We start from the raw sequence: 27,416 nt of genomic DNA, 5'->3' as shown, positions 1-27,416 counted from the left end.
TCCGGGACCACGAGCAGAATAAAATCTATATTTTCGCAATCAGTACCGCGGTTGCTTTCGATTGATACCCGTTTTATCATTTTTCGCGCTCGGCAAGCCGGTCAAAAATAACCGTCATATTGCCTATAGCCAAATGGAAAGTGTGACGTACACCAATTCTACTGAGCCGTGAGATTTGATCGTGTCCACACCATATAGGACACTATGGTATTACTGTCTTGCCGAAGGGTCTCTTTCACAGCTATGAACAAAATAAGCTGAACTCTCTTGTCCAGGCCTAAACGTCCCCAATGAAAATGACGCTACAACGACTAAAATATCCATGATCTTGACAAGCACTCCCTTCTGACGTGTCCCTGTATCCACTGACTCGTGGCCATCGTCTCAAAGCCAGAGCAATAGCATAGCGATGACCATGATCAACAATAAACGCCGACGGCACCTTTATTTTACAGAACACAGTACATAATGAAAATGCGGAAAAGGAAAACACAAAATTACTATATCTCAAATAGGAAATCGCAAACCAATGAACTATTTCTCGAAATCAAACCGAATATCACGCACTCGCTGAGTGCTTATGGTTCTCATCACGTCAGAGCCAAGCAAGCATAACTCGGCTTACTAACCAGGCCTACAAATCAATAAAACATTCAAATGGCGATAGAGGCAAAAGGAGTCACAGTCTCACACATACCCCTAATTGGAATGTTGCTGTACCCTGATAGCGTCATAAAATAACAATGACTGCATGGTCAAGTGCCTGGTATTATATTAAAGTAAAACCGTATTACAAATACGTCCATTTGACAGTAATAGGGACACTGACAATGTCAATAATTCGGTCATCGAGAAATCATTAAAAGCATTCTGGTACAAACGTTGAATGTTATAAAAGACCTGGGGTGAATATGGCGAAAACGTCATATCAATTTACTTACTCCATAAAATACCAAGTTGCACTCGAAATACCAGTATTGAGTATATCGTCATGTTTTGTCGATTTTCATTGACTACATACTTGTAGGAGTAAAACTGAACACGATGTAATTAATTGAGGCATTCAAGACAGAATACATCAGAACGTTGAACAAGATTTTGCTGCTCAGTAGTCAGCAGGTTACAATTTCAGACCTAATATACCGACTTCATAAGGTATTATCCACTGCAATGCGTGGCAAGATAACAAAATTACAGAAACCTGAGATTTATCTTGAAGTCACGAAGAACTGCGTGGCTGATACCAATATAGATTCAAAGTGTTGAACTTGTTACAAATACCGACAACCGACATCTATGCGAACCTGACGCAGTTGGGCTTAATTTGCCAACAGCGCAGCCACGCAGTGATCTCAACCTACGTAAACTCCGCCATTTCCAACAGAGCAAACCTATATGTAGTAATCCTTTTCGTAGCACTGGCGAGATGAAAAGCATCGCCAACACTTCGAGCTGATACGCGGTACCACACGCGACGCCAGAAAATAAGCTATGTCTTACGTCACTCTACCATTGCTCCATTATAGTTTCACGAAAATACCGGTAGCGATCGCCATTAAAGCGAATCGCAACAATCCTCATGCGGTCCATAGGACCCATAATGTAGTAGCGTATAAAATGAGGTATGTGTTTAACATCGTGCAAAACCGGGGAGACACCTATTCTGTCCACCTCGCAGCATAAGTCCCGTAAGCTACGTGGGGCGGCACGTTGCGGATTGGTGTTGAAGACGGATGGCTGACCTGTTCCCTCAGCTACATGGCGCGTAACATTCGCGCACTTGATAGTCACAGTATGACCTTTTAGGAGATAAGTCCTATGCAGAGTAGCACTGCAACACCGTTAACCTGCTTCTTCTGGCGGTTTGTTTCGCCAATTCCTTTTGTATACGAGACACTGCCCGTCTTTCAAGGACTGCGACACAGCGATATAACGCTCGCCGTCTATGCTAAATCCCCTGCTGTCCGTTATTTGATACAAGTTTTTGCTGGAAACCACCCCGACTATCTTCATGCGCTTTTTAGATATTTGTCCGATTATAAGCCGTCCGCGACCGCTTAGTTTATGCAGCGTTGCTACTGCGTATAACGAATCGCCCTCTGTGAACATAGAACATTGCTTCACCCGCTCGCCCGGTAACTTCTTTCTCATGATACGCTTGAATATCTCACCGCCTGAAATGGACAAACAAGGAAATAGTAAATTGTTTCAACACGATGAAGAACGTTTGAAAACGATCATGTAATTGACATCTTATTATCGCATATGAATGATACGATGTCACAGATATCCCCGACAGTATGCCGCAGGACCATGAGCGTGTGGTTGCTCTGAAGTCTCGACGATCAGGTCAAGACTGTATAACCTGCGACTATGTGCGAGACTCATAACTTTGAAATTCGTGGGGTAATATTCCAGTAAGTGAGACGTATAGATATGGCGGGTTGACTAATATTTGTTTACTAACTTGATAAATTGCCGGAAGATTGAATAAATGAAGCGTGCAGCCTCTGTTCCGGCTGCACCTACTTAAAAGGCACGCGATAGTTTCTAGGCCCTTGAACCACCAACTTCCAAATGGAAAGGATTAGCCTGCTATTGCGAGACCACCCTGATCGAACTCATTTGTCACCACTGCCGGTAAATTGTTGGTCAGAATCTAGTAGTAACCCGTGTAACAAGCGCTAAGAGTCTATTAAGGGGAACTTGAAAATGAACAGAATATACAAGACCACCCGCGAGAGGGTGACTTACGTAACTGTAGGGGATTATTCGCCAAAATCGTACAAGTTCATTAACCGCGTGGTTCGGTTCAAGAGTTAAGTGTGCTAGTGCTGACACATAACCATAGGCCGCACGCGCCATCTCGGACACGGTTACTTTATGATAACCCGGCGGTTTTCTAAGGACCACACCGTGAACCATGAACGACAACGAGTAATTCGTAGACTGCTAACGACAAGGCGCATGTTTGATCTTTGATAAAACAACCTGCTTGACGATGTGGTTTATTGAAATTGTATAATTAATGCGGGTGGGCTGGCGAGCTGGTTTACAGTTCAAAGGTAGGCCGCAGTCACAATCAGGTCTTTTGGAGATTTCCGATAGTGATATGTTTTACGTGAATCGCTGTGCTGTTTGAATGGGTTTCGTATATCTACTATGGGACTCGTTTTGCCAGCGATCGCGGCAGACAGTTCGGTTCCAGGCGCCAGTCGAATTTCAAAAAGACAGTATCGCGTATTGATACTTGGGATACAGTTCTGAGTCAAATCTGATGCCACAGACGCACCATGACGACTGTCTTCTATAATGAACACGAATCTTTGCCCATTTGGATGGTGATAATACAATCTGTACATATACAGTGTGCAGAGGAAAATATACTTGAAGCTACAAGAACGACGCGAGGTTATGTGTCATTGTGACGTCAGAGGTGATCAAGTTACAATAATCACAATGTGGGAAAAGAAAACCCTTCGCACAGATATTATTACCAATGTTCTCTCTAAGCTGCGCGCAGTGAGTTGGTGAGTTTGCGCAGACTCGTGAAAAATTAGAGGGAACATTGGATATAACCCTCTACTTGGCTATGCGTGGTCGTTGCCACGTCCATTATATACTGCAGGGGTGACCAAGCTATGAACCGCGACCCGCGAGTCAACCAGCTCTCTCGTAGAAATGAATTCCAGCACATGACGCTGCTTCAGCTACACTACTGTTAAACTTCACCATTTCACAGCATACTGCGACACTCCGTGAAGATTGGGAAACGATATTAATCAAGGCATTTTGTTTCAGCACAGATCAGAAATATATACCAAATTACACCCCAGCTTCTGAAATTATTCTCAAGCATTTCAACTGCTCATATGACCAGTGACCACTGTGACCAGCAGAGTTCTAGTGTATACGAGAAATAGACTTGAATTTAGAAACTCCTGTTATGGCATGTACGAGATGTTACGAAGGGTGATGAACTGGAATAGGCAAGTAACTCCAGTGTATCCTACATGGTAGGCTACCAGAAAATGAGGAGTACAGATTCCATAATACATAAGTATAAACACGATGAATTCTCTCTTTAAATGGTACACTGATAGAAATGTTTTCGCGTTGAAATGTAAAAACCGAAATTGTGACTTAGTTGGTGAAGCCCTTTCATTAATCTACATTGCATTGCCGACACTTAAAATAGCATATGAGCCAGGTAGCGTTTTATAGCCTCATGTACTCAGTTTAAGCTATGAGTGTCTGTCTTCCTACCGGAAGCGATGATGGTCATGTACCGTGTTATTGATTTGTGCAAACGCTTTCGATTCGAGAAAACCTATTTTGATTGGCCAGCGCTCCTAACACCAGGTGCTTGAGCTCCCGTTTCGTGTAAATCTGCATCATTTAGTCTACGGATTTTATCAATTGGCTGACGATCCGGAATTTTGTGAGTTTGCAAAATATTTGCAATTCAGGGTGTAGAATACCGCAATCGCTAGCACGCTGACTATCGATGTCGGAACGATTCATAGAAATCTGCAAATTCCTTCACGAACAAATGAGTTCTCCATCGCTTTGATTCGTCTATAAATTTTGAACTTGCTCAGCGAGATTTCGTCTATGAAAGTTTCTGCACTCAGGAAAACAATGTCAAAATAAAACAAGGGAGTCAGTCTATTTTACTCCGCACTACCACATTCATGACACTGGTAATCTCGCCCTAAGGAAGCAGGTGCTTTAATCCCTTTACGCTCAGATGAGGTTCAACACGACGGCGACGCACACAAAAACGTGCATGGTGACAGATGAAAACCTTTTAAAACATGCACTCATTCGAACTGTTTGCTTTTACACCCGTCAAAGTGTCAGTAGTTATGCCGCACGTATTCGCGAGGCCGGTAAATTCAAGTTGAAAACACCAAGAATAGCAAATAAAACGCTATCTACGCCAACGTAACTCAGCACGGTCCTTAATCCGAAAATGACACCCCTACCGCACGAGGGTTGCATTAAGTACAGGATTTTGGGTTTAAAAGCCAGCTTACCTGCCTCGTGTCTTCTAAGAAGCTTGTGAACGACAATTACCGGGGTTTCGCGCCTGTTGCGTCCGTAACATCGATAAAATTCGCCTCGCAATTCCGCGAATGCTATCGCATCCGTGGCTGCTTGGGCGCCGGATCCAACCCGTATTTGCGTGGTGTGAGATCTCTCGAACGCACCCTCCCGGCTCATTCTATAACAGAAGTATGAATGTGAAAACCGCACAAGTAATGCTGTATAGGTTGGACAATGGACATCGATCTCAAACGATATCATCGTGGGTATACAACAAAGAAATATAGAGGTTACGTAGGAATTAATGTAATAAAATATAGATGTTGGCAGGATTGAAATGATCAATATACCGAACTAGCGAGTCCCCACTTGCATATACTATGCTCCCATACTGCTTGTATAGTTTCGAAGTATTGAGATTTCTGTTTTGGTTAGCAAGATTAGAACAATAGTGAAATATGGATGTTGGCAGGATTGGAATGATCAATGCCATCCAGTTAATAACAATGAAATGAACTGGGAACTAAAGAATATGAGAATAATTGAAGTACTGTTTATGTCAAAACTGAATATTCCAAAGCACCATCAGCTCTGACGCATATCGGCAAGGTGTTTGTGTATTGTATGACGTAATAGGGAGCAGTAAGTAGTTTCACGGTGCTTATTGGGACAACGTTCACACTCGTCATTCAAACACAGGTGCGTTAACGGGGTCTGCTTTTTGTTACACGTGCCGGTAAACGGCGTGAACGTGATGAGATATTTCGTCAATAGATAGCAGCATTTTACATATCCTGGGCAACAAGGCGAGGAATTTGATGAGTTTGTTTTTCTCTTAACGGCTTAGCGGCGAGGCATTTAAACGAAAATGCCTAATGGCCGGTTTCCTTCATGAGGACCGACGCTTTTAGCTATAACAGATGTATACCCAGCCTGCGTAAACATCTCCCACAACCTCTCCGAGGAGAGGAAATAAAATTCTACCTATACATTGTAGAAGGTCCTTCCCCGCCTATAATTAGCCATATGGTTCCATCTCGTGAAGTAACAACCTCAACCGCAGTCGGAGATGGATATTGAATGGTTTGATAGGGCGTCTCTTCGAATTTCCCTTCCGTCCATTTAAATATTTTGACAAGTCCGTGTCTCTGATGATAAAAATAAAAAACAATTCCGTTAATGTTTCGCCACTGTTCGATGAAGTGATATTTTACGAAGGCATGAGGGACAATTCAGACCTTTATCATATAAATGACTGAAAGATAAGTGATCAACTCGGAGATGGGTACCATAAAATCACATAGAATGTATCAAAACGTAAGAAATTAAATATTTATACCTTATCACCTACAACAAGATGAACAACTCCTTCATGATTGAATGATGTCAACCCGTACGATTCGCCACACGGTAATGCCTGATGTTCCTGGAATTCAAAACGTCTTCTTCTCGCTTGTCTAATAGTTGATATTGCTAAAACAACATCAATATGACAGTTTACGATGTTTCGGGGGAAATGGGTTAGATGCTTAGTGGAAGATCATAATACCGAATTGAGAAATGAGTCACAAATGATGTGTACAATTTGAAACACCGCGGTGGGGTGTCAGATCAAGCCGGTCGCAGTGTTGTATACACATACGACTAGTAATAATTGACTACATTAGTGCACTTGCAGCAATAACAGGCAATATTCGTACAGGTGAAAAATAACAGTCAGCGAGTAATCAAAGTTTTTGGTGGCGTGGTTATTTCCTAAATTATGCATACCAACGGAAATATGCGAGTTCAACGGCGTACTGAATGACATTGAGCTCTGTGGTTTTGAATGAGCTTATATGCTGTGATGCACACGAGTGATCATGAGCAGCGATGCGAATCAAAATAGGATTACGCATTTTCGCAGTGCGTGGTTGGGTGGCTCGAGGCTGATGCCTTGGAGAAACTGGCGTTAGCTTATTTCGATTTATAAGCTGTTACTTGTAGTATTAGAGCATCAGAATTATAATTATTCAATATATTGTATTTTCACCACGCGATTGATAATATATGATTAGAACTTTGACCAATATAACAGCTTATTTTTATGCTGCTTGATACTGAGTTAATATAGTATAATGCTTGAGTTTAAACACAATGCAAAGGTATTTCCTTAGAACATTAACTTACCTACACACGTTGCTGGTGGAGACGACCACTGTCTGTTCGTTCTACAAAAGTTGACCGCAGTTCCAACAATCTTAAAACCTCTATTACATTTGATAGTGCATTTCCTGACTTTGCCCTCAGTTGTGGTTGTGAGTTCGCAAGTCTTTTCTCCGTTCTCGGGTATTCCCAAGTGCTTGCACACAGGAACTGAAAATGTAGATATCTCATTTGAACATATATTTGGCAACTGTAAACAATCAGCATTGCCTGAACAATTACTTGAATACATTGCTTCAAATGAATATTTTTAGGACGGTATGAATTTGGATGTAAACAAGAGAGGACTGCTATTGACTTGTGTTATTCTAGCAAGTATATGCTATATTCTATACTCTACTGGAGATGAAGTTGGGCCTGAAATAGGTAACGTAATATCAATAAATTCAAGAATTGTTTTCTATATTTGTATTACTAAAATATAGCCAATACCAGATTGGCCGCCGTTTCATATCTGTTTAACTTACCTTACCACAAGGTGTATTCACCAATGTAAAACAATTGAATACTAGGCAAGCCCTATGTTGTAAATTTGTTAGTCACACAATAAAACCTACAATGCTGTTTGCTCAAATCCAAATCACGCTATGCACTGCGCAACAATATTTGATATGTTCAACACAGCGAATCGGGAAATCAACAGTAGGATAATATTACCAAGTGGCAGAAAATGATTTCTCCGAAAGTGTCATAAAGAAATTCCTCAACAAATCACAAGGCTTGATAATAGATTTACGTCTACTTTCACAACATAGTACAATACATTGGTCAACTCGAGTAATGCGCTACCAGATATCTGTACTGCTTTTCTATGATGTATATATTTGGTTGTGGATTATGGACGCAATTAAACCTTCAATGAGATCCTAATTTATTGTCTTCAATTATATGATCGCTTAGAATACCAAGATGACCAAGCACGCTACTACAAATCATAACCTTTCAACTATGTAAAATATGTGCCCTTCTCTGCATAATAAAGGATGTTGCTAACAATGTAATGATAATGTAAATATTCATCAAGCTAGGCTAGAAAGCTTACTGACCATCACTCCAATTCACACTGGCTCTTGTATTTGTAAATAGACTAACATATGTGGCCATTGTATTGAACGTTCGTTGCCCAAAATCTTTACATTTGCAGTCTGGCATGTTTTCTAGAGCAGCATCACCATTTATCATTGACAACATCAAGCTACTTTGACTTTGTTAAGGCAGAGTGATAGGCGGGCGCTTGAAGTGTTATAGTGATTCCCTCATATGAGACGATGCTGGCCCTGACAGTATTTACATATATATAGTCCTGTATATTCGGTGATACGGTTGTTGATATAAAATGTTCTTTCCAATTCTCTACTAGTTGCTGACGATTACCCCTGACGAATGTCATCTGAAAATATTCGGGTTTAATTTCAACATGAATATATTATTTTATAGTCTATATATGTTGATATTTGTTAACTTTGCACACACAGGAAACACTGACGACACCGAAAATCTGTCTCTAAAAGCATCAGAAGGCACAGACGACAGTCACAGCGATGTCGGAAAAGATGTTGAGTATGTCGAGGACTACGTCACCGTTGCAGGACATAAAATATTCTACTGCTACACGAGAATCACCGCAAAAGACCACGATGCCCCAAAACTTCCGATTTTACTGCTACACGGTGCTGCGTTTCAAGCGGAAACCTGGAAATCGCTCGGCACACTGCAATTTTTAGCCAAAGCCGGCTATCTACCCATGGCCATTGATTTACCAGGTTATGGCAAAAGCAAAACTGCCAAATTTACCGGGGATGAATCAAGGTTCATGGATGAACTCCTACAGAAATTATACGATACAATACCCGACGTACCGCAAGCGCAACAGCCTGTCATTATATCTCCATCAATGAGTGGACGGTATTCTTTACCCTACATTTTCAAACACCAAAAGAAAGTAAAAGGATTCATCCCCATAGCGCCAGTCAACAAATACTCCGCCGACGATTACAAATCTCTTTCCATGCCAATTCTTGTTGTTTGCGGTGAGCTGGACAAAATCGGTCAAAAAACGAGCGCTTTGATAAAAAATGCGCCTAACAGTAAATTTTTGCAAATCGAAAACGGGAACCACCCGGCGTATCTCGACGATCCTAAAACTTTTCACAGGGAAGTAAAGTTGTTTTTAGACGGTCTGTAGCACTGCCAAAGCAGCCAGTCTGAACTGAATGTCAGTTGGCCCAATTCACATTTTCCTATTTCTTCAATGCGGAGCACATTTTCGAATCAAAATCCTGTTCTGTACTTGTGATTATATCCTAATTCAGATTTTCTATCAATTCATGTTGAATCCAAATCCCATGACTAAAACTTATTCGTAAGTCGCATCAAAATATGGAAATCATAGATTGATGTCCGGCCTTTTCAAATCCAGATGCTCGGTCACTTCTGATCCCAAACGGTTTGCTGTGTGTGTTCACTCAAATTTGAAATGGAAAATTTAGCTTTCCCGACTAGCTGGGTGAAGTGTGCGCTATAAAATAGGCACAAATGACAATTCCAATTTCTGGGATGTTATTTCAAGTGTCAAGTTACTTGTAGGGCTAATGCTATCTTATCCCGCCGTACTTTTATGAGATATTTTTTGGTTGTAAATCAGGTTGCTTTTGAATCCTCACGGACACTTGTGAAAGCATGAGCGTGTTTGTTTTGCAATATGCGCAAGTGTCATGTCTGTGTATATGTATAATTAATTGTACGTCTTTTATCTCTGTTGAATCACTCTGATTGGGGAAGGGGCAAGAAATATCCTTAAAGTTTATTCCCATAAGACAAATGTACCGCCATATTTGACTCGGACAATGGACATACATTAACTAACTTTACAAAAGCTATGCTGCAGAAGTGGAACAATCCTGCTTCCTCATTCTTATAAGGCAGTAGGCATTGTTTTTGGTTATTTCCGTCAATTGTTTGTCGATATAACATTGCTAGTATACTATGATACACACTAAAGAATGGCGCTGTGATACGTATCAATCTTGTGAAGTATATTTCCTTATGGTAAATTTATAAAGCACATTGGTACCGACATGTCAATGCTTCAAGTTGTTTGCTTTTATGAAATGAATGTATTATGCAAGTCAGAATATTTTGTCGATTACAGCGCTCGATGCCACTCCTCAGGGCAGCAAAGGAACGCCTTTAGACTCACGCCGGTGTAGAATACAAATCTTCATCTATCTTTGTATCTATCATCGGGCTTGATTTGAGAGAGTGTGATGATTTTCTGACTCAGAATTTTTGAGTGGCTCTAGGCGGATTTTGAAAGAGGGAGAGACATCAGATCTATTTTCGCCTGCACCATCGGGATGCGATACGACCTTTAAGCGAGGTCATCTAGTCTGCACCACCAGTTTTTCTCCATGCTATCCGTGGATGCCTATAGCGCAGTGGTCGGGAACCTATGGCTCGCGAGCCATATATGGCTCTTTGAGGTATAAGATATGGCTCTTTGCCAAATATTTATTTTTGTACTGAATTGATCAATATTGCAGCGACTTGTTGGTAAATTTTCATCACGGTCAATATAATTATTCTAGTAGCAGTATAAACATGTCTTTGAGAGGTAAAGACAATGCCGACTTCGGGTTTGGGGACGCGGACCCCCTCTTTTCAAATTCACAAATTTAAGTAACTGTCACGCCGGCGGTCAATATCACTCGCGAATTCTATGTACCCGACTCGAAATCTCGAATTGTGCGATACGTTGATTAGTCAAATTCAAAGAGCATAGTAGACATGGCGACGCCCATTTCAAAACGCAGCTTTCAAATACACATTGTCTTCCTGATCTACAGCGCGAAACGAACTGTTGTGGACAAGACATTCACAATTACAAACTCGAATTACAAACAACGCCATAGCTATCCACGTTCTAGATTGGTAAGTAGGCTATAGCTCTGTGTAGTACCGGCAATAAAATGTATGCGGTAGCGCAACGTTGTGTTACCGCCGAATAGTTTGAGAATCGAGAGGTCGATAAGTATTTAGATTTTCGGAATCAGTGTGACAGTCACATTCGAAAAATATCAGTTATAATAAATTATAAGCTACTTACGGTGAATTGCGTTATCAATGGTGGGGCTTGGCCCGTCTGTGTCTTACCTCTCGTTTCGAACGTTATTTTCGAACAATAAATACCAGTTTTTACAGAGAAAATATGGCGCACACGAGGAATCCAGTGTAGTGAGTTCGAATTGGGGCTACCATGACGTCACGAATTTTCAATTGTGACGTAACAGTTGATTGACATGTATGGCTCTTTGGGAGTTGAAATGGAAAAAATAGGGCCAATATGTCTCTTCGGACAAAAAAGGTTCCCGACCACTGCTATAGCGGGATAGCCGCGGATACCGGTTTTCGAGTCTTTGGCTGACCCGGCCGGGGATTGAACCCACGACCACCGATCAACAAGCCGAACGCATCACCATTACGCTATCTCGCTCGGAAGAGAGAGTAGTTCTGGTTCTAGCTGTACATTTCAGAAATATTTTAGTTGTAGAACAATTAGAAAGCGCCTGTCGTCGTTTGGCATGAATCGCGATGCCTGTGTGGTGTTCTTACGGCCATTGATTGCTCGAGACACCACCACTTGTGTTGCGTAGTCAAGGGATGGGGTTTTGGGGGTCGCGATCCCTCCCATTTTAAACTCGAAACCCTGTCATTTTGAAATGTCGATTCCGTATCCAATATTTCTTGGCTCATTTCAGTTGATTACTTGCGGCTTCATAAAGGTCGTTAGTTCTAATTGGGAGAATACCGGAGCAAAAAACTGCAAAATTTGTACCGAAGATTTTGTTCCGTTGACTTAAATCAAAAAGGTCATCTTCCCGACTCGACTCCCGAATTACCCACTTATTATCGTTACTGCTGTGGTGTTGATTTAAAAAGGTCATTTTCCAGTCATGCTCCCGGAGAAGACCCTCCCAAACTTCCGGATTTCAAAAAAGAAGGACATCTTCGATTTCCTGAAAACGGAGGACAAATCGTCCCAAATAGGGACATATGGTAACCCTAGTACACGTCAGTTTTGATTGCGTAATTGATAGTGCGAAGATGCATGCATATCGTGGGACGGTAGCCTAGTCATGATTTTTATTCTATTTGTGCAAGATGTTTTCAATCTACTTCTAATTGACTGTTGAGGCCTGTCAGAACAAATAGTCGAATAGCGACTTTCAATGTAGGGGTTACGAAATCCACAATCGTACATCACACATCACTCGTAATTTGGCCTTGTAAGGGCAACATATTGCACATCCGGACACGCGAGCTGAAGGTCTTTTTATAGGATTTGAATGCTCCTCGCTGGCGCCACACGCTTCACCATTTCCGTTCTTTGAGTAGTATCAATAATTGAAAAGCCGGCAACTCGTAGTAGTAATTTCCGAAATCGTATCGATGAAATAAAATTTCCGAGTCATTTAAACAAACCGACGTTTCGGATAACACCTCGAAATCGAGTGATAGCAGATCAGTTGGCATGGCTTGATATAAAGTTGCCTACCGTGAATGGACCTCGCCAATAGATATTGCGTCATCAAGTAATAAAAACACACTTGACCTCACAGGCATGCTGTAATCGATCCAAGGTTTCTGTTTATGGGGTTGAAAGTTCCTCGATAGCGACTATCGCGTGTACCCTTCGTCTGGGTACCGACGGAAGACGCTGGTGTTAGGTGGCGACACGAGAATCAAATTTGACAACCCAACGGAGCCAGCGCTTTGGAAACCGGGTATCGCTTTTGCAGAGCATCACATCAGGGTCGATTCAAAGGTCAGGAATTCTATCCGCTATACATGAAACACGTGCGTGCAGACTTGCACAATTAAAAACTACTGGAACTACTTTTCAAACTAGCTACTAAGACTATTCACTTTCCAAAACTATTCACTTTCCAAAACTCGATCCGCAAAACCCACCCAATGGCTGAATCACTGGGTGTTGTAAGGACTGTGAGCTAGCAATGGCTGCAAGAACATCACATAACGGAAAACCGGCATCACGATTCACGATAATTGTCGACTGCATGTGTTTTCTAGTTGATCGGCAACAAATTTTTGAAATGCGCAACAAGAAGCAGAACTACTCACTTCAAAATCCGCAACTAGAACTGGAACTAACTTTTAAAAATCCGAGACCAGAATTAGAACTACTTAAAAGACAGTAGATAGTTGACCATCAGAGACAGAGAGTAACACACACACACACACACACACTACACGGCGATAAAAAATAAAACTCGGTGCAGGACTGCACGTAGGCTAGGCCTATATGAAGTGATCGATAATTACTTTAAGTAGGCCAGAAGTCGACATTCGCTGTGATGATCATCAACCACACCAGGTAAGGCATAGGCCTACTTATGCAAAATGCATAGATGGGGCATATCAACAGATGTCGTCATTTTAATTAGTTAACCACACGGTTGCTATCATTGCAATTATGCTAGCTTGCAAGATAATACACACTCATCTCGACAAAAGAATGTGAGCATCGAGCAGGCACTTCGGCATAAACTAGTAAAATTAAAATTAACCCAGTCGATAAAAGCTTCTTGACAGAAGTACTTCACATTAACGACTAAATCAATGCAATTGCAGTTTTCTGATGAACCTATCCGAGATAACGGTTTTGGCCACTTGATGACTTGGCTTACACTTCAGTATAGGTTAGATCTTAGAGGAGCTGGACATTGGACAATTGGAAATTGATCACATTGCAAAGTTGTTACTGAACAATGCGACTAGGACAGGGATGGTCAAACATGGGCCGGTTCCAGTCGGCGAATTAGGATATTGACTTTGAATCAATATTTTAGCATCATCTTACCGGTCCGACCAGTAAGCGATCAAAAGGTATAATGAATAAGGCCCCGACCCAAAGTTTGACATGCCTGGCGTGGATGGAAGAAGGAGCACTTGTCTGTCACTTGTCACTTCTGGGTGTCTGATCTTGAAGACCACTTCAAGTCGTTTCGACACTTTCCTATCTCTTCATTGTATCGCAAACTTGTGGTGTATTGAAATGATGAAATTTTAATAATAAACTGAACTGAACTCGTCCAATGTCCACACGCGATTTACTATTCCGATCACGTGCATGTTGGAAAGTGGCATATGCCTTGGTCTCCAGAGAACAAAAGTCCCGTGCCAATTTGTCTTTCCGAAAACGCAGATATATTGCAGGTAAAACAGGCTATGACTTTGTGAATGGCCCCTTACTTACGTAATTTCTGGGAATTTAATCCCAGCAGTCACGTAAGCCAACAGGCCACTTCTAGCCACTCCTACGACGTGATGCGTCAAGGTTACAACTTCAGGAGAATTGGTAGTGATATTCATTATCGGGCTGACTTTGATCGATTGGATTTCAACGTAAATGGAGGCATGTCGGTTCGCGTAGTATAGTAAAGCAGATTAAATTCTGTATTTACCACGTAATGAGTACTGCTCCTTGAGCAGGCTTGCGGATCAGACATTCGACATTCGTATATGAATCGACCATTTCCGTGTTCCCACACAAAACTGACTAGACGCTCATTTCTAAGCGTCACTAAGCTATTAGTGATCCGTCAACATCTACATCATTGTATTTCATTTATGTTGGTACCGCAAATACTGTAAGTAATTATTTCACAACACTCGTTCCTATGTTTTTACAAAACCGAATAATGAGTCACGCGCGACACGTTTCGACAAGAAAACCAAGACGTTCGTAACGTAATTACATGAATCTGGCTGTCATTAGTGATAAACTAATAATTGGGCGATCACTAATAGTGTACTATGCGAGTGTGTTTTTAAGTAGCGTGGGAATACGACAACGGATATAGGCTACCAACACCAAAGCTCTCGCGGGAGAATACTTGAAAAATATTTTCGATGATGGATCAAACAACACAGTGCCTAATGTTGGTAAACCTGTCACCAACTCGCCGTAGTTATCAATTCGTCGTTGCTGAGATCACGTACTGCGGTTAACTGCATTTTGTATAGAGGAGGCTGGTGTTTTGTGTTGATGATGATACGTTATGTATTTCTGTAATTGATGTTCTTGCGGCATACACACCGACTCATGATATATATACAATACACACGATATGTGTATTGCATATGCATACCACGAATGCATGGTGTGCATACCGCTGGACAAGGAAGGTGCAGATGTAGGGTTTCCAAGGCTTGCACCAAAGCACTAGTGTCATTCTGCGCAATATATTCTATGAATAATTTTAGTTCGTCAACTTACAAGCAAACTGCAATAAGCATGTTATACGTATACACTTTGAAAGTGAAGTAAATACTCTTGTTAGACTTGTTTTATTCAAGCGACGACATAAATCCCAGAGAATACTCTACCCAAGGAGTCACAAGTATAACTTACTTCGGTATTATTGAAGTCAAAAGGGAAATTCTCAGACTCAGTTATCGTAGGCCCCGTCTCAGAAATCACAGAGCACCGCGCGATTATGATGTGTAGTCGAAATCAGTCAATCACATAGAGCGCACGTAAAGTATTTACAGGCCATTAAGTGTGGTGTTACTGTCCAGTGTCCAATTCTGTTGACATGCCCAAGTCTGGAATTTTGGCCACTGCGACGATTACGGAGAGACTATACGTCAAATTTGTCATCCTACATATTTTATCTCCCACGATAAACTTCTTCCTTCCAGAACAGGGTGGTGTGAATTAATACGTCGAAAATGTCTTTCCCATACAAGAGTGCACACAATCGTTTAATTAACTACTACATTTACAAAGTACCCCGACAGGAAAATACACCGATTAACAACCTGCCGTGACATAGAAACAATACCACGCGTTGCTTGTACCAACATATTACTAGACATGAAGGCTCGGTTCATGGGATAACTATTACATCACTCAGAGATCTGAGATAACAAATCTAAACACGATTCACTATTCTAAAATCACGGTAGATGATATTCGTACGACGCGAGACGCTGGTCGGGTCGAGAATTCGAGTATCATTTATTATGATGTCACACAGTATGAATGATGCTGGAAGTTCATATATGTACTGTACAGTAATATAGTGCCTGTACCCGTACCTTTTATGCGATCACAAAGAACATTATTCCAGTTTCTACACCACATAACGACAATAGCAGTTTTTCAACCATGCCTATTTCATTGCGCTTTATGACAAATGCTGTAGGTAGGTCGGTCACGACTTCACATAACTGAGATATGTCCTTCCACTAACGTGCGTAGCTTTCTACTACATGCTTGGTATGCTTACTATGCTGCGACCAATCGAAATGTGCAGAACAGCCTTCCATAGTGGAAAATAGCATCGAAACTGTATAATTCTTGTTGATAAATTACTTCTTAATGGCAAGGAAAGTATAATTTCAGTACTCGAAAGTCATCTCACACTGCATCGAATCTTTAGAAATATTATTCGATCCAGATTCGAGTGCTCTATAGCTCTAAGTCAGGGGTGGCGGGGGTGGCCAACCTTTTTGCCATTCACGGCCGCATTTCGACTACTCATGTAGCCTACGGCCGCATTCCAAGGTACAGTCGTGATGGACTAGCTGTACGCCAAATACCCATGTTAAACTATGACCATGTCCATTTCCGGTACATTCCGGACTAATTTATTTCATCATATAGTCTAACTACAACTATACCAGTGGTTCGCAAATTTTTTAGACACGCCCCCCTTTATGATAGCGAAAAATTTCGCGCCCCCCTTATCGTGATATCACGAAATGTCAAAGAGAGCAATCACAATGCTAGCAATCCCAACGGATAGTTTGATGACATTGAAGGTTAATTCTCAAATATTAAATTAGGACAATAGACTGAGCTGGGACTTGAGTATCGTAGGCCCCGGACTGAGCAATAAAGATGAGGTGGAAGTAAATCGCGCGAAACGGTTGAGCGCGTTCCCCAGTTTGAGAACCACTGAATTATATGCACGGAAATCGCGAGTGGATAGTGGTCACTGGTGGTCATACTAGGGAATGTTAATAGTCGCGCTAGGCGCGCAAATTTTTCCATATTCACTGATGAATTTCGTCATTAATATTAGTAGTTTTACATATTACTATCAAACATTTACCCCTTCTCAGCACATGTGCTCAGATTCACCGGTAGAGTTGATGGAGAGGGTGATTTCGAAAATTTGGGGCAAGTTATAAATGATGAATTGATGATGCATCTTCGGCTGGGCCATTTTTTGCATGCTGCTATTTCTTGACCTCCCATCAAGATTGTCGGTGTAGGGAGGAGCACACGATTCCGAGTTTATACTTCTATGTGAGGCGCACCATTTTCATCTGTTGTTCGCATCTGTACTGTTGGAATTTATTTGCAATGGCGCTACTATATTAAAATCGAAAACTGATGTCATATTGAATCGCGCGCAGCGCCAAGAAAATTTCAGAAATAATTAAAATTCTCAGGGAACCGAGAGTAAATTCGTAAATTCAAATTGCATGTCAACGGCCGCCAACACATACTATTTGAATTACGTGTCCACGGCCGCACGAATTTCCTTATACGACCGCAGGTTGGTCACCCCTGCTCTAAGTTATCATGGTGGTGGGTTCCGTGCCTGTCCCACTGACGACCTGGCTAGTAAGCGACCATATCGTGTTCCGCTAAAATTCACGAGAAGCCGATACCACGGCTCATCTTTTTCAAATAGAAACGTTGAATTTGCACACATTTTCATTATCATGAATTTCGTGCATATCAGGTCACCAGTCTATACTGGTGAACACAGGGATTTTTTCACATTCAGGATGGCATAGTAGTTGAACGTGTTGACTGTATCAGCATTAGTAGCTGTTTATTAGTAACTTCAACATTTCAAAACGCCTGCGATACAATGAAAAGATACTAAATGTCGAAGCGACTTTGAGTTGTCTTTGAAATCAATAAATTACTTGGAGGAGTCTTTGATATCAAATAAAACTGTAGAGGTCAAGCAATGTAGTTCCGCATATTCGCTGGGGTACATATTCTAATGGTCAGCTCTGAAACCGATTCGTGGGTTTACGCGTTTCAACGTTTCTACAAATGACAGACATTGATATTTTTGTAAATATCGTAACGAATATCGAACCAGAACGCGCAGGGTCACAATTTGAACCGACAATCATTTAGTTAGTTTGACCGGAACTGTTATCCCGTAATTCCGATACATGATATATATGGCAATCTAGGGCGTAGAGTGTCTTTTCCCTGAAAATCGAATGCCACACTTCCAAGGTGATATTACGATACCAACGACGTCACGATCTAAGTACCGTAATTGGTGCAATCCAAAATGGATACACGCGCCCACCAACGCTAATAATAGAAATTTAAAAGGACCTATGGTTTCCACAGAGAACACAATTGCTCGATACGATCACAATATATATTTTTCGTCAGGTATCAACGTTAATAAATCAACACGTTTATAGCACAGTATTTATTGCGTCCAAGTATTGCGTGTCTGTAGTCCGCACGCCCAAACATATATCTACGGCAAGCATACCATTATCGTCCTGGTTCGGAAATTCAATACGCGAATAATCGTCTCGATCTGCTGTCGCCAACAAAAAAGCCCGGCTCCAATAGGCCGAATAAAAACAGACAATTTTGAGAGAAATATCGGCAAAAACATAGTTGAAATTCCGCAACTTTTCCCCAAAAGCATTAATTTCAAGTGCTCCGCGCAATTAGAGAGCATTAAGTGCGACGCACGCCACCGTACGACCTTCCTCGGATTATGAGCCGTTTCCGCATTCATGTGGGTCGACAGAGATAATCTGACAGATATAATATCAACACAGCAAGCACGCAAGGTTCTAATTTATCGAGCTGTGCTGTACATGGAAAACATGAAACGCGCGGGCGTATAACATAGAGCCTATTCCCAAGCGTTGTTGTAACCTTCCCTGTATGACATCAATGTATTTTGTCTCACACATCCATCTATATAACAATAGACGATACTTTCGTTCATGGTATAGAAGCCCGTCTAAAGGACCCAAGCGATCGGTGAGAAATGTATTAAATCGATCATTGAATGTAATACTTGTCACTAGCCACACCTACGAATGGTGTGAAGCGGAGTTTAAGTCAATGAGTGTGACGAGATAACAAAAGCGGCACAACTTGATTGTTCGTAACTTCAAAGTCGAATTGTATTCACTACATATCCGCGAAAACATTGAAAGCAAAATTGCTTGTTATTTTGACAACAAGATTAGCCCGTAAAGGTTGCTTTTATTTTGCGTGTGATTGTCGAATGTATAACATCAATCGTTGGCTTGATATTAAATATTCAACCGTTCATTGGGGAAAGGATTGTATACACAGGAATTCGATAGGTTCAGTCTTTGATAAATTTACACAGAAATCGCCAGCGAATCGGCAGTAATCCCCCGCATCTGGCGCGCAGTTACGATATCGAATCGAACTTTAAGTATAATTGACCCGCATATTTACAGGACTTCATAGCACTATCCATTTTGGAATTAATAATGGGCACGTCGGTGGTGGAGATACCGCGACATGAAGAGCAAAATATATTTAATTTGAGCCACAAGTGAAGCAAAGTTGAGCTTAATAACCGTGTTCGGCCATCATTTCGCTGGTGCCCTGAATAGCTCTATCGCCTCTAAAGGTATTAATTTGTTCTAATTTGGAACAGATAGCCCGAGTGGACGAATGCTGTATATGGATACAGACTGCTTGCAAATTCTGCTGCGAAATGTGACGCACGTAGACCATGGAAATCTTTAGCATTTTGATTTTTCGTTCAAAATATGTCTATTGTCACATCTCGATAATACTATATCGAAATTAATATTGTTATATCAAAGACGAATAATATTTGCCTCATATAGGATAACATGTTATCTATGGATACAGACAAAGCGAACTTTAACCTCTAACAATCAATCAATAACAATAAATGAAAATAACGCTGTGGATAGATATAGCCCATGAGCTCACAAACACGTTTGCTCAGATCAAATTTTTACTGAGGTGGTTGTAAACAGTTCTTGAATAACAATAAAATACATTTTCTTGGAGTTTGCTATACACGTGTCGGGTGTTGATAGGAAATGTAACATGCCTTATTGGAAGAAACTGTGCATGTGCAATGTGCATTCGTGAATTGAAGGTCCTGTATATTCTATTCAGGATATATATTGGAATTGGAAATTACCATAGCGAAACGATGACCGCACCTTATGAGTATATTTCTCCGAGCATATTATGCATATTGTTTCGAGGTTACCCGAAGACTTATTGGAAGATGCCTGAACATTGAACGAACAGGCATGCATATATTCAATGCACCCCCTCACTTGAGAGTCATAACAAAGCATAGTAGCGGATTCCGATTGGATATGGATTGGGATATAGTTGTGACTAGGGCTGGGCACAATGATTCGAGTACTCGAATCTGAATCGAGCAATAATTTTAATGATTCGAGTCGAGTAGTAAAAGACGATTTTTTCGAGTACTGAAATTAAATGCTCCTCGCCACTGCAAGTTAATTTATCAACTAGAATTGTGATTTCGATACCCATTTTCCAACGCGGAAGCCTTGAAACCTTGACTGGCCTATCACAGCAAACGAAACCTAGTACAAAGCTACGAGCCTTACTGGAAATAACATATTTCTGAAGTCATGATCATCTTGCAACATTGTCACGAAGTGCAATGGAATCGGTATAGTCGAAAATATACCAAAGTATCTTTAACGTGATGCATAACAGGTATTATATTCTTTGTGGTGGTATAAAAGGTACATATTTGAGCTAGGACATATGGCATTCCGTTATGACGTCATAATGAGTGATACTCGAATACTCGACTCGAAGCATAATACGTGATTCAGAATCGAATCACTCAGGTACTCGATTTTGCCCAGCCCTAGTTGTGACCTGATTTATATTTACCGGCGAATTTAACGGCCCATACGTCAAACACGCCATAAACGGCACTTGCTATAGTATGCAGTTTATATGGATTTGGATGAATCAGGGCAAACGGGATGCTACCGATACGACTTCGCCACACACCCAACACAAACCGCCCCAACGGTTTTAGAATCCGTCTGTTAAAGATTTATGATATAACGATGTTATTATGAATCATTAATAGTTAATACCATTAATGCATAGTTATCATAAATCTTATCAACCAGAGACAGCTAAAACGCACCAACAACAGCAAAACATCCCGCAGAGCAGAAACCTGCGCGGAATTTCTTGAAATTTCCTGGTACACTAAATAAATATGCTTTGAATAAACGAAGGAGCTTAGCCAAAGATAGAGTTGATACGATGGTTTTGTGACACCATGCTTGCTCAAACAAACGACAAAACGGCGTAATAGAATGTATCCGAATCGTATAAGGTAAAAATGAATCGCCCTGTCCCTCGAATCAACAGTTTGCGGGATCGAAATTATGGATGGCGTTTATTGTTAAATGCTATCAATGTGAGGGTTTATATCCCAAATCCGTGAGCAGTAACGTTAGAATGTCGACGGACGCGAAACATTCAAAGCCAGGAATCAAATTATAAAACATTTATTCAAGAACTTCGTCCGTGTATTTATCAATGAAATACGAGAAAGCAGTGATATGATTCAATGTGAAGGTTTGGGACCTTGAAATATTTGCCCCATGCGGTACCCGCACGGAAATATTTCACCTAACCAGCGTGTACTCAAGGGCTCGCAATCAGCGTTTATCTTATCGCGCGATTAAGAACGTGACAGATCCGCCGACTCACGTTTGTGTTCCACGGTAAAGATGTTGACATATTTCGTATCTCTATCCATTCAAAACACTCCCCAACGAATTCCACCGCACCTATCTGTGATATCACAATTTACACGACACACACCAGCGCGTCTGCGTCGCCAATTCATCAACTCGCGAAATCGTAATTCGCTTCACGTGCCAGTGCGTGTTAAGAAGTTGACAATACTTTCATTACCGAGAAACGCACGACAAATATTGATCGTCTCGGGAGGTTTACAGCGAGAATTCAGGAATTTGAAGCGCTTCGAAAACATGGGACATTCATCGTCGTGTGACCTGACCGCGCGGCCCAGCAGAATTGCCACAGCGCTCAGTCCGTATAGCATATATAACAGGGTTCTGCAATCACATTAATATTATGTTATTACAATTCTAAAACAGTGCCCCGTCATGCCCCGTATAATCGCTGTTACAGTGTGACTTGATCAATGCAATCATGGTGAAGTGCATACCCACACCATTACCATTCAGATCACAGAAATTATTATTGAACGTACCACAGGTGATATGGAGCTGGACATTAGTGGACAAGGACACAACGGGCTGTGATACTCATATCAATTTATAATAGGGATATAATTACAATATTTGTTTCAAATGAATCAAACCGATATGTATACCTACCAGTCATAATAACTCCCTAACCATGCAATTTGTTCTGAATGGTGAAACACAGCGAGATGTCATGGTATAATCAAGGTGTTTCGCTTCCGTATATCGATTGTCGCAAGATTGGGCTATTTTGAACGATTTTTTTCGATAACATGTGATGATTTCGAGTGTTACGCCGCGCAAATTATGACGTCACAGCGGTCTCGTTACTGTCAAATCACGGCCTACTGCGCTGTCTGGATGTATATTTTGGTCAATAACTAGGCATTCGGTGGGAGCGGTAAAGTGACCAACAGCTGTCTGTACAACATGGATCCCACAAATACAGGAATTCACTCATCCATTCTCAGTTGTTTTCATTAATTCACAATGTCTATGCAGACAACATTGAAATTCGCCTGACTGTCATTAATCGACTTCAGATTTCTGTGACCGGGTTACAGCTACGAATCGCGGTTCGCTTCACCCAGACTTGAATCACCACGAGAACAGATGCCCAGCTGTCACGGGGCAGACAATCCCAGCATAATATACCTGGCTTTCTTTCATGTACCGGGATCAACCTATTTTTCACCTGCCAAATCCCACTTTACAATACCAAGGTCAGTCGGCGGTTGCGTGGATGAATGACTTCGCGCACCTTTCGCAAATATCTCTATTTCGCGACACGTGCCATGGCAGTAGGTCACAATAACATTAGCAGAACCGACTATGAGAACTTGTATATCACTACGTCTAACAAACCCTACTGTTTTCAATACCATGTTACGCGAGCGGCGTTTTTCCGAAGTAATGACTGTCATAAGGTTCATCAAAGTATAGGTAGCCTATTATGTGGGATGCAGCCAGGGAACATTGCGGCAACCAATACGCATTGCGCTTGTACGTTAAACATATGATTATTCATATCACCTTAGTTGCTGAGCGCGATTTTGCGAAATTGCGCATATATGTTTGTCGCACATGCAAACCCAGTCTTCATGCTGGGCATCCGCACACAAGGGGTAATTTTGGAGGGTAGGAATTCAAGAATTCTGTCGTGCAGGATTTGGAACGTAATTGCGACCAAGGACATCGCTGTCTGTTAGAAATAAAGTATCTGGCGTCTTCTATTGATATGTGATATGGTGATATGCGATATACATGTACAAGAAGCGATTTTAACATTACTACACTACAATGAAGGCATTGAACTCACAGCAAGATGTCCTATTCTGGATATAAGACTTCTAACCAAGTGATGTTTATCTGACAAAACCACCCAATCCGAACAAAGAGCATGCAGTACTTTTGTCTACTAATCAGCGCGTACTTACTGCGGTTTTTGGTTACTTATTGCTTTAATGGTTGATTTCCAAGATAAGAATATTACAAAGGCTACATTTTCCAATACAATTCGAAGCTTGGCTACTCCTGCAATAAGTCATGATTCGGGATTCTAAAGACATGGTAATTGCTATTCTTCGAATTTTACGCCCCCCCGTAGTGCAGATTATCTGATATATATTACAGGATACTTGGCACGCTGTAATATATTATATGTAAATTCCCATTTAATCTGATTATGAATAATGGTCGTGACATGACGGAAATGACTGTTGGATTATAAATCATATACAAGAGAAGGCGTATAACTAATGGCGATCAGCTGTAACAGTTTTCCCAAAACGTCATCCAGGAGCCAGATTTAGCATACCATTTATGGGGTTTCAGGAAGCAAAAGTTTAGCAAATACAGAAATATAATTCCAAAAGTGCTCGCTAATCCTCACCAGCTTTGCGATGAAACCCCGCGCAAAACGATAACTAACTACTCACTCGTATCATATTTCGGTCATCATCAATCTTCCACCCACTTAAAATCTGCAAGTTGGACTGATCTAACGCCTAGCATTCAATGTAACGTGTTCTGTATATTTGAAGAGGAAATATGCAATGACATCACATCAGATAGCACAGCAGCTAATATGTTAATATTACCGCATTTAGTGATCAATTGATGATGGATTTAATCTTGAAAGCGCCAAGGAGAAGCACAAAAGCGATTCAAGAACCATATTTTGAGACTCTCGGTAATCATTGTATTTGTGATGAATTTATGTATTGAATATTCAAGAAAAATTACTCACGGCATTGGGAGTCGTCCTTCTTGCCGGTCCAATGGGGGTCAGCTCTGCGTTTCGCTTTTCTGTGTTTTCTCGGCTTGCAACGCCTAGTCCTTCTGCCGCTGAGGACAAAGCCGTTCCGACATTTCAAAGTGCATGTTGATCCGGACGCACGCCCTTCGGAACACGTAAACGATACGCCGGTACGGACCTTCAATTTAGGGCACTGTCGGGGTGACCGACGGCCGAGGTGTAGAGGTTCTACGCTCGCAAAGCTTCCAGTTCTGTGGAGGCTTTTCATATGTCTTGCGACCCACGGGTTATCGGGGTTGGAAAATAATGTTTTATATTGTACACCCGGCAAAGCTTCCGGATAAGAGTTCGAAGGCGTGTGAATCGAGCTAACATTCGCCTCAGACTCATTGGGAGGTTGTGAAGAATTGCGATCCTGTGGTGCTTTTGCATGGCGAAGGCTTGAATAAACAGCCTTCCCGAGCAGGTCGCCGCGGTGCGCTACAGGGCCATTTGATCCTGCGTATTGTTTGTGTGAATAGTCGCCTTCCGCAAGCGTCTGTCCGATTGGTGACTTGCGGCGTTCGCCTTTGAAGTGGATATGCGCCTCATTAAAGACGTTCGCAGACGGGCCTCCGAGATCCGCGGGCTCAGAATTTAAATTGTTGTCAATGTCTCGGGTGTAAGTATTTCCCAATCCTTGCCCCGCTATTCTTTTACAAAGGGCTATGTGAATTATGCAACATATAATCCTTGAATATTCCAGTGGCTTCAACATGCTGTGATGTACAGGACGCCGAGTACTTTAACGTCGATTGTACAGTGATGTTGTATAGACCAGACTTATTGAAACTGAATATTTTAACGCGGCTACACCCGATTTAACATAACAACCGACTTATTTTGAATCATGCCTATATTTCTGTGAATTATAGACGAAGGTAAGGAGATAAGGAAACGCATATTTCATTTCGTATCTGCGCTAAGCAAGCTGCTACAAGCTATCCTCAAATTTATCAAATTTACCCTGGTCCTGATGCTCCCACACGTCTGGTATGATGAGGCTTCTGCGACCGACCGGCGATTCTCTATGCGTACGTAGTCCACGGGTGTCTGATCTCAATTAATCTGGAGGCCTCCGTGCAAATCATATTATCACAATGTCTTGTTTGTGATTGCGTGAAAAAAATGTTAGCGAGACTAGTGGATCGTTCAGCGAGCCACTATATTACGCGAGTTGTCAAGACAGTACACGGGAGAAGCGTTCATTCTACCTCGCACCCCGCACCAAAACTGAAGACAGACTACTTTTACATTCCTCATCGGCCAATTATAATAAGTCATCTCTCACAATGGTAAGACATAACGTTAAAACATAAATTCCGCGGGAATCTCTTTCGAAAAATGTACATGATTCCCACTAATCCGACGTACTATATTCTCGATACATAATAATACATATACCGCACGGGGTACGCATACTACCAATAAACCTTCAATTCTACGGCATGTTAATCAATGCTCAATTGCTCATGGTATCTCATGATTGAAAATCATCCGACCTTACGGAATACGCGGAAGATATGTGACGCGCTGACTACAAATGTCAGAGTACGGTGGTTTCGGAACTGTCTGCCGTTACATGCCCGCACTACTTGCGGCGAACACGTGAATCAAAATCCGTAGTCGTTGCCGAAGCGATACGAGTCACACCGGTAGTTAACTATCTTTGTCGTGTACGCGTCACTTCAGAAGTACCCTGATTGCTATCAGCAGAAGCGTGCTTTAGTCACACTTTTTGGGGTTTTACATTGGACCGAAGGCACTAATGAGGCGGAGGTTGTTCAAATAGCGCGAATTCCACACATCCCATGCGTTAGCAAATATTTGCCGGTTTTTCTACTTGATCTCGACAGGCTTCCAAATATGCACCGATGCAGGCGAGGTCGGCTAAACTAAATCCATCAAAACACTGATTCGGCAGCTGGCGATGAAAGCTGTTCACCTGTAAATTACAGCCGCCCTGCACAAATCTACAGCAAAAAATGACTACCCATATTTATACATCGTTGCAAAAGCTATAATTACCATGAGTAAAACACTAGAAAAACAAAAGCATAATTTCAGAATCAGTCATGCTTACAGCGTGCCAAGGCTAAAACTTCAAACCTAGCGACAGTTATGATGAATGTTTTCCGGTAAGATTCCAATTGAGTACAAATAAACTATACCTATTACCCACAGCGAAAGACCTCGCGGTAAGCATTTTTTAACGCTGAATCATGAAGGCTTAAGTCTATTTGGCTTTAATGAACTCATAAGAACTACGCATCCTATATCGAATCTAAGATGAAGGGATAACACTATTTCCTAATCACCGCGACACCACGTATCTAATCGTTACTTCATACCTTTAACTTTTGCGCCGGAATATTCTACGAAGTAGTCAGAAGAAAATGTGCTAAATTGTTACTAACACGATCGCGATCTAGATATATTTCTACGATTCTAAAAATGGCCCATTTCGCGAACTCACGATTTGGAAAGATTAATCAAAAACCGTTTCGTGTGC

General features: G+C 41.4%; 3 protein-coding genes across 3 annotated transcripts in view; 2 read left to right on the top strand and 1 right to left on the bottom strand.

Moving 5' to 3' along the window:
- Nucleotides 1–27,416, top strand: part of LOC145437495 (pseudouridylate synthase PUS7L-like) — a 140,657-nt gene that overhangs the window by 95,748 nt on the left and 17,493 nt on the right. The gene's annotated exons all lie outside the window — the stretch shown is intronic.
- On the bottom strand, nucleotides 427–27,024 carry LOC145437484 (uncharacterized). The gene is made up of 6 exons (XM_080314743.1): nucleotides 24,857–27,024; nucleotides 7,219–7,404; nucleotides 6,389–6,522; nucleotides 6,034–6,197; nucleotides 5,040–5,227; nucleotides 427–2,174 (listed from the first exon to the last, which is right to left on the bottom strand). The coding sequence occupies exons 1-6, from the start codon at nucleotides 25,620–25,622 to the stop codon at nucleotides 1,843–1,845; spliced, it is 1,770 nt and encodes a 589-aa protein (XP_080170869.1). The 5' UTR covers nucleotides 25,623–27,024; the 3' UTR covers nucleotides 427–1,842.
- On the top strand, nucleotides 7,467–10,390 carry LOC145437485 (putative protein-lysine deacylase ABHD14B). Its single transcript, XM_080314744.1, has 2 exons — nucleotides 7,467–7,620; nucleotides 8,730–10,390. The coding sequence occupies exons 1-2, from the start codon at nucleotides 7,515–7,517 to the stop codon at nucleotides 9,437–9,439; spliced, it is 816 nt and encodes a 271-aa protein (XP_080170870.1). The 5' UTR covers nucleotides 7,467–7,514; the 3' UTR covers nucleotides 9,440–10,390.

The sequence above is a fragment of the Botryllus schlosseri genome, chromosome 4 (genome assembly GCF_051294905.1).
Source record: "Botryllus schlosseri isolate E-star chromosome 4, Bs_hap1, whole genome shotgun sequence".
NCBI classification, from domain to species: Eukaryota; Metazoa; Chordata; class Ascidiacea; order Stolidobranchia; family Styelidae; genus Botryllus; species Botryllus schlosseri.
Note: the sequence above shows the minus strand (reverse complement) of the source record. Positions and strands in the feature narration are given on the sequence as shown.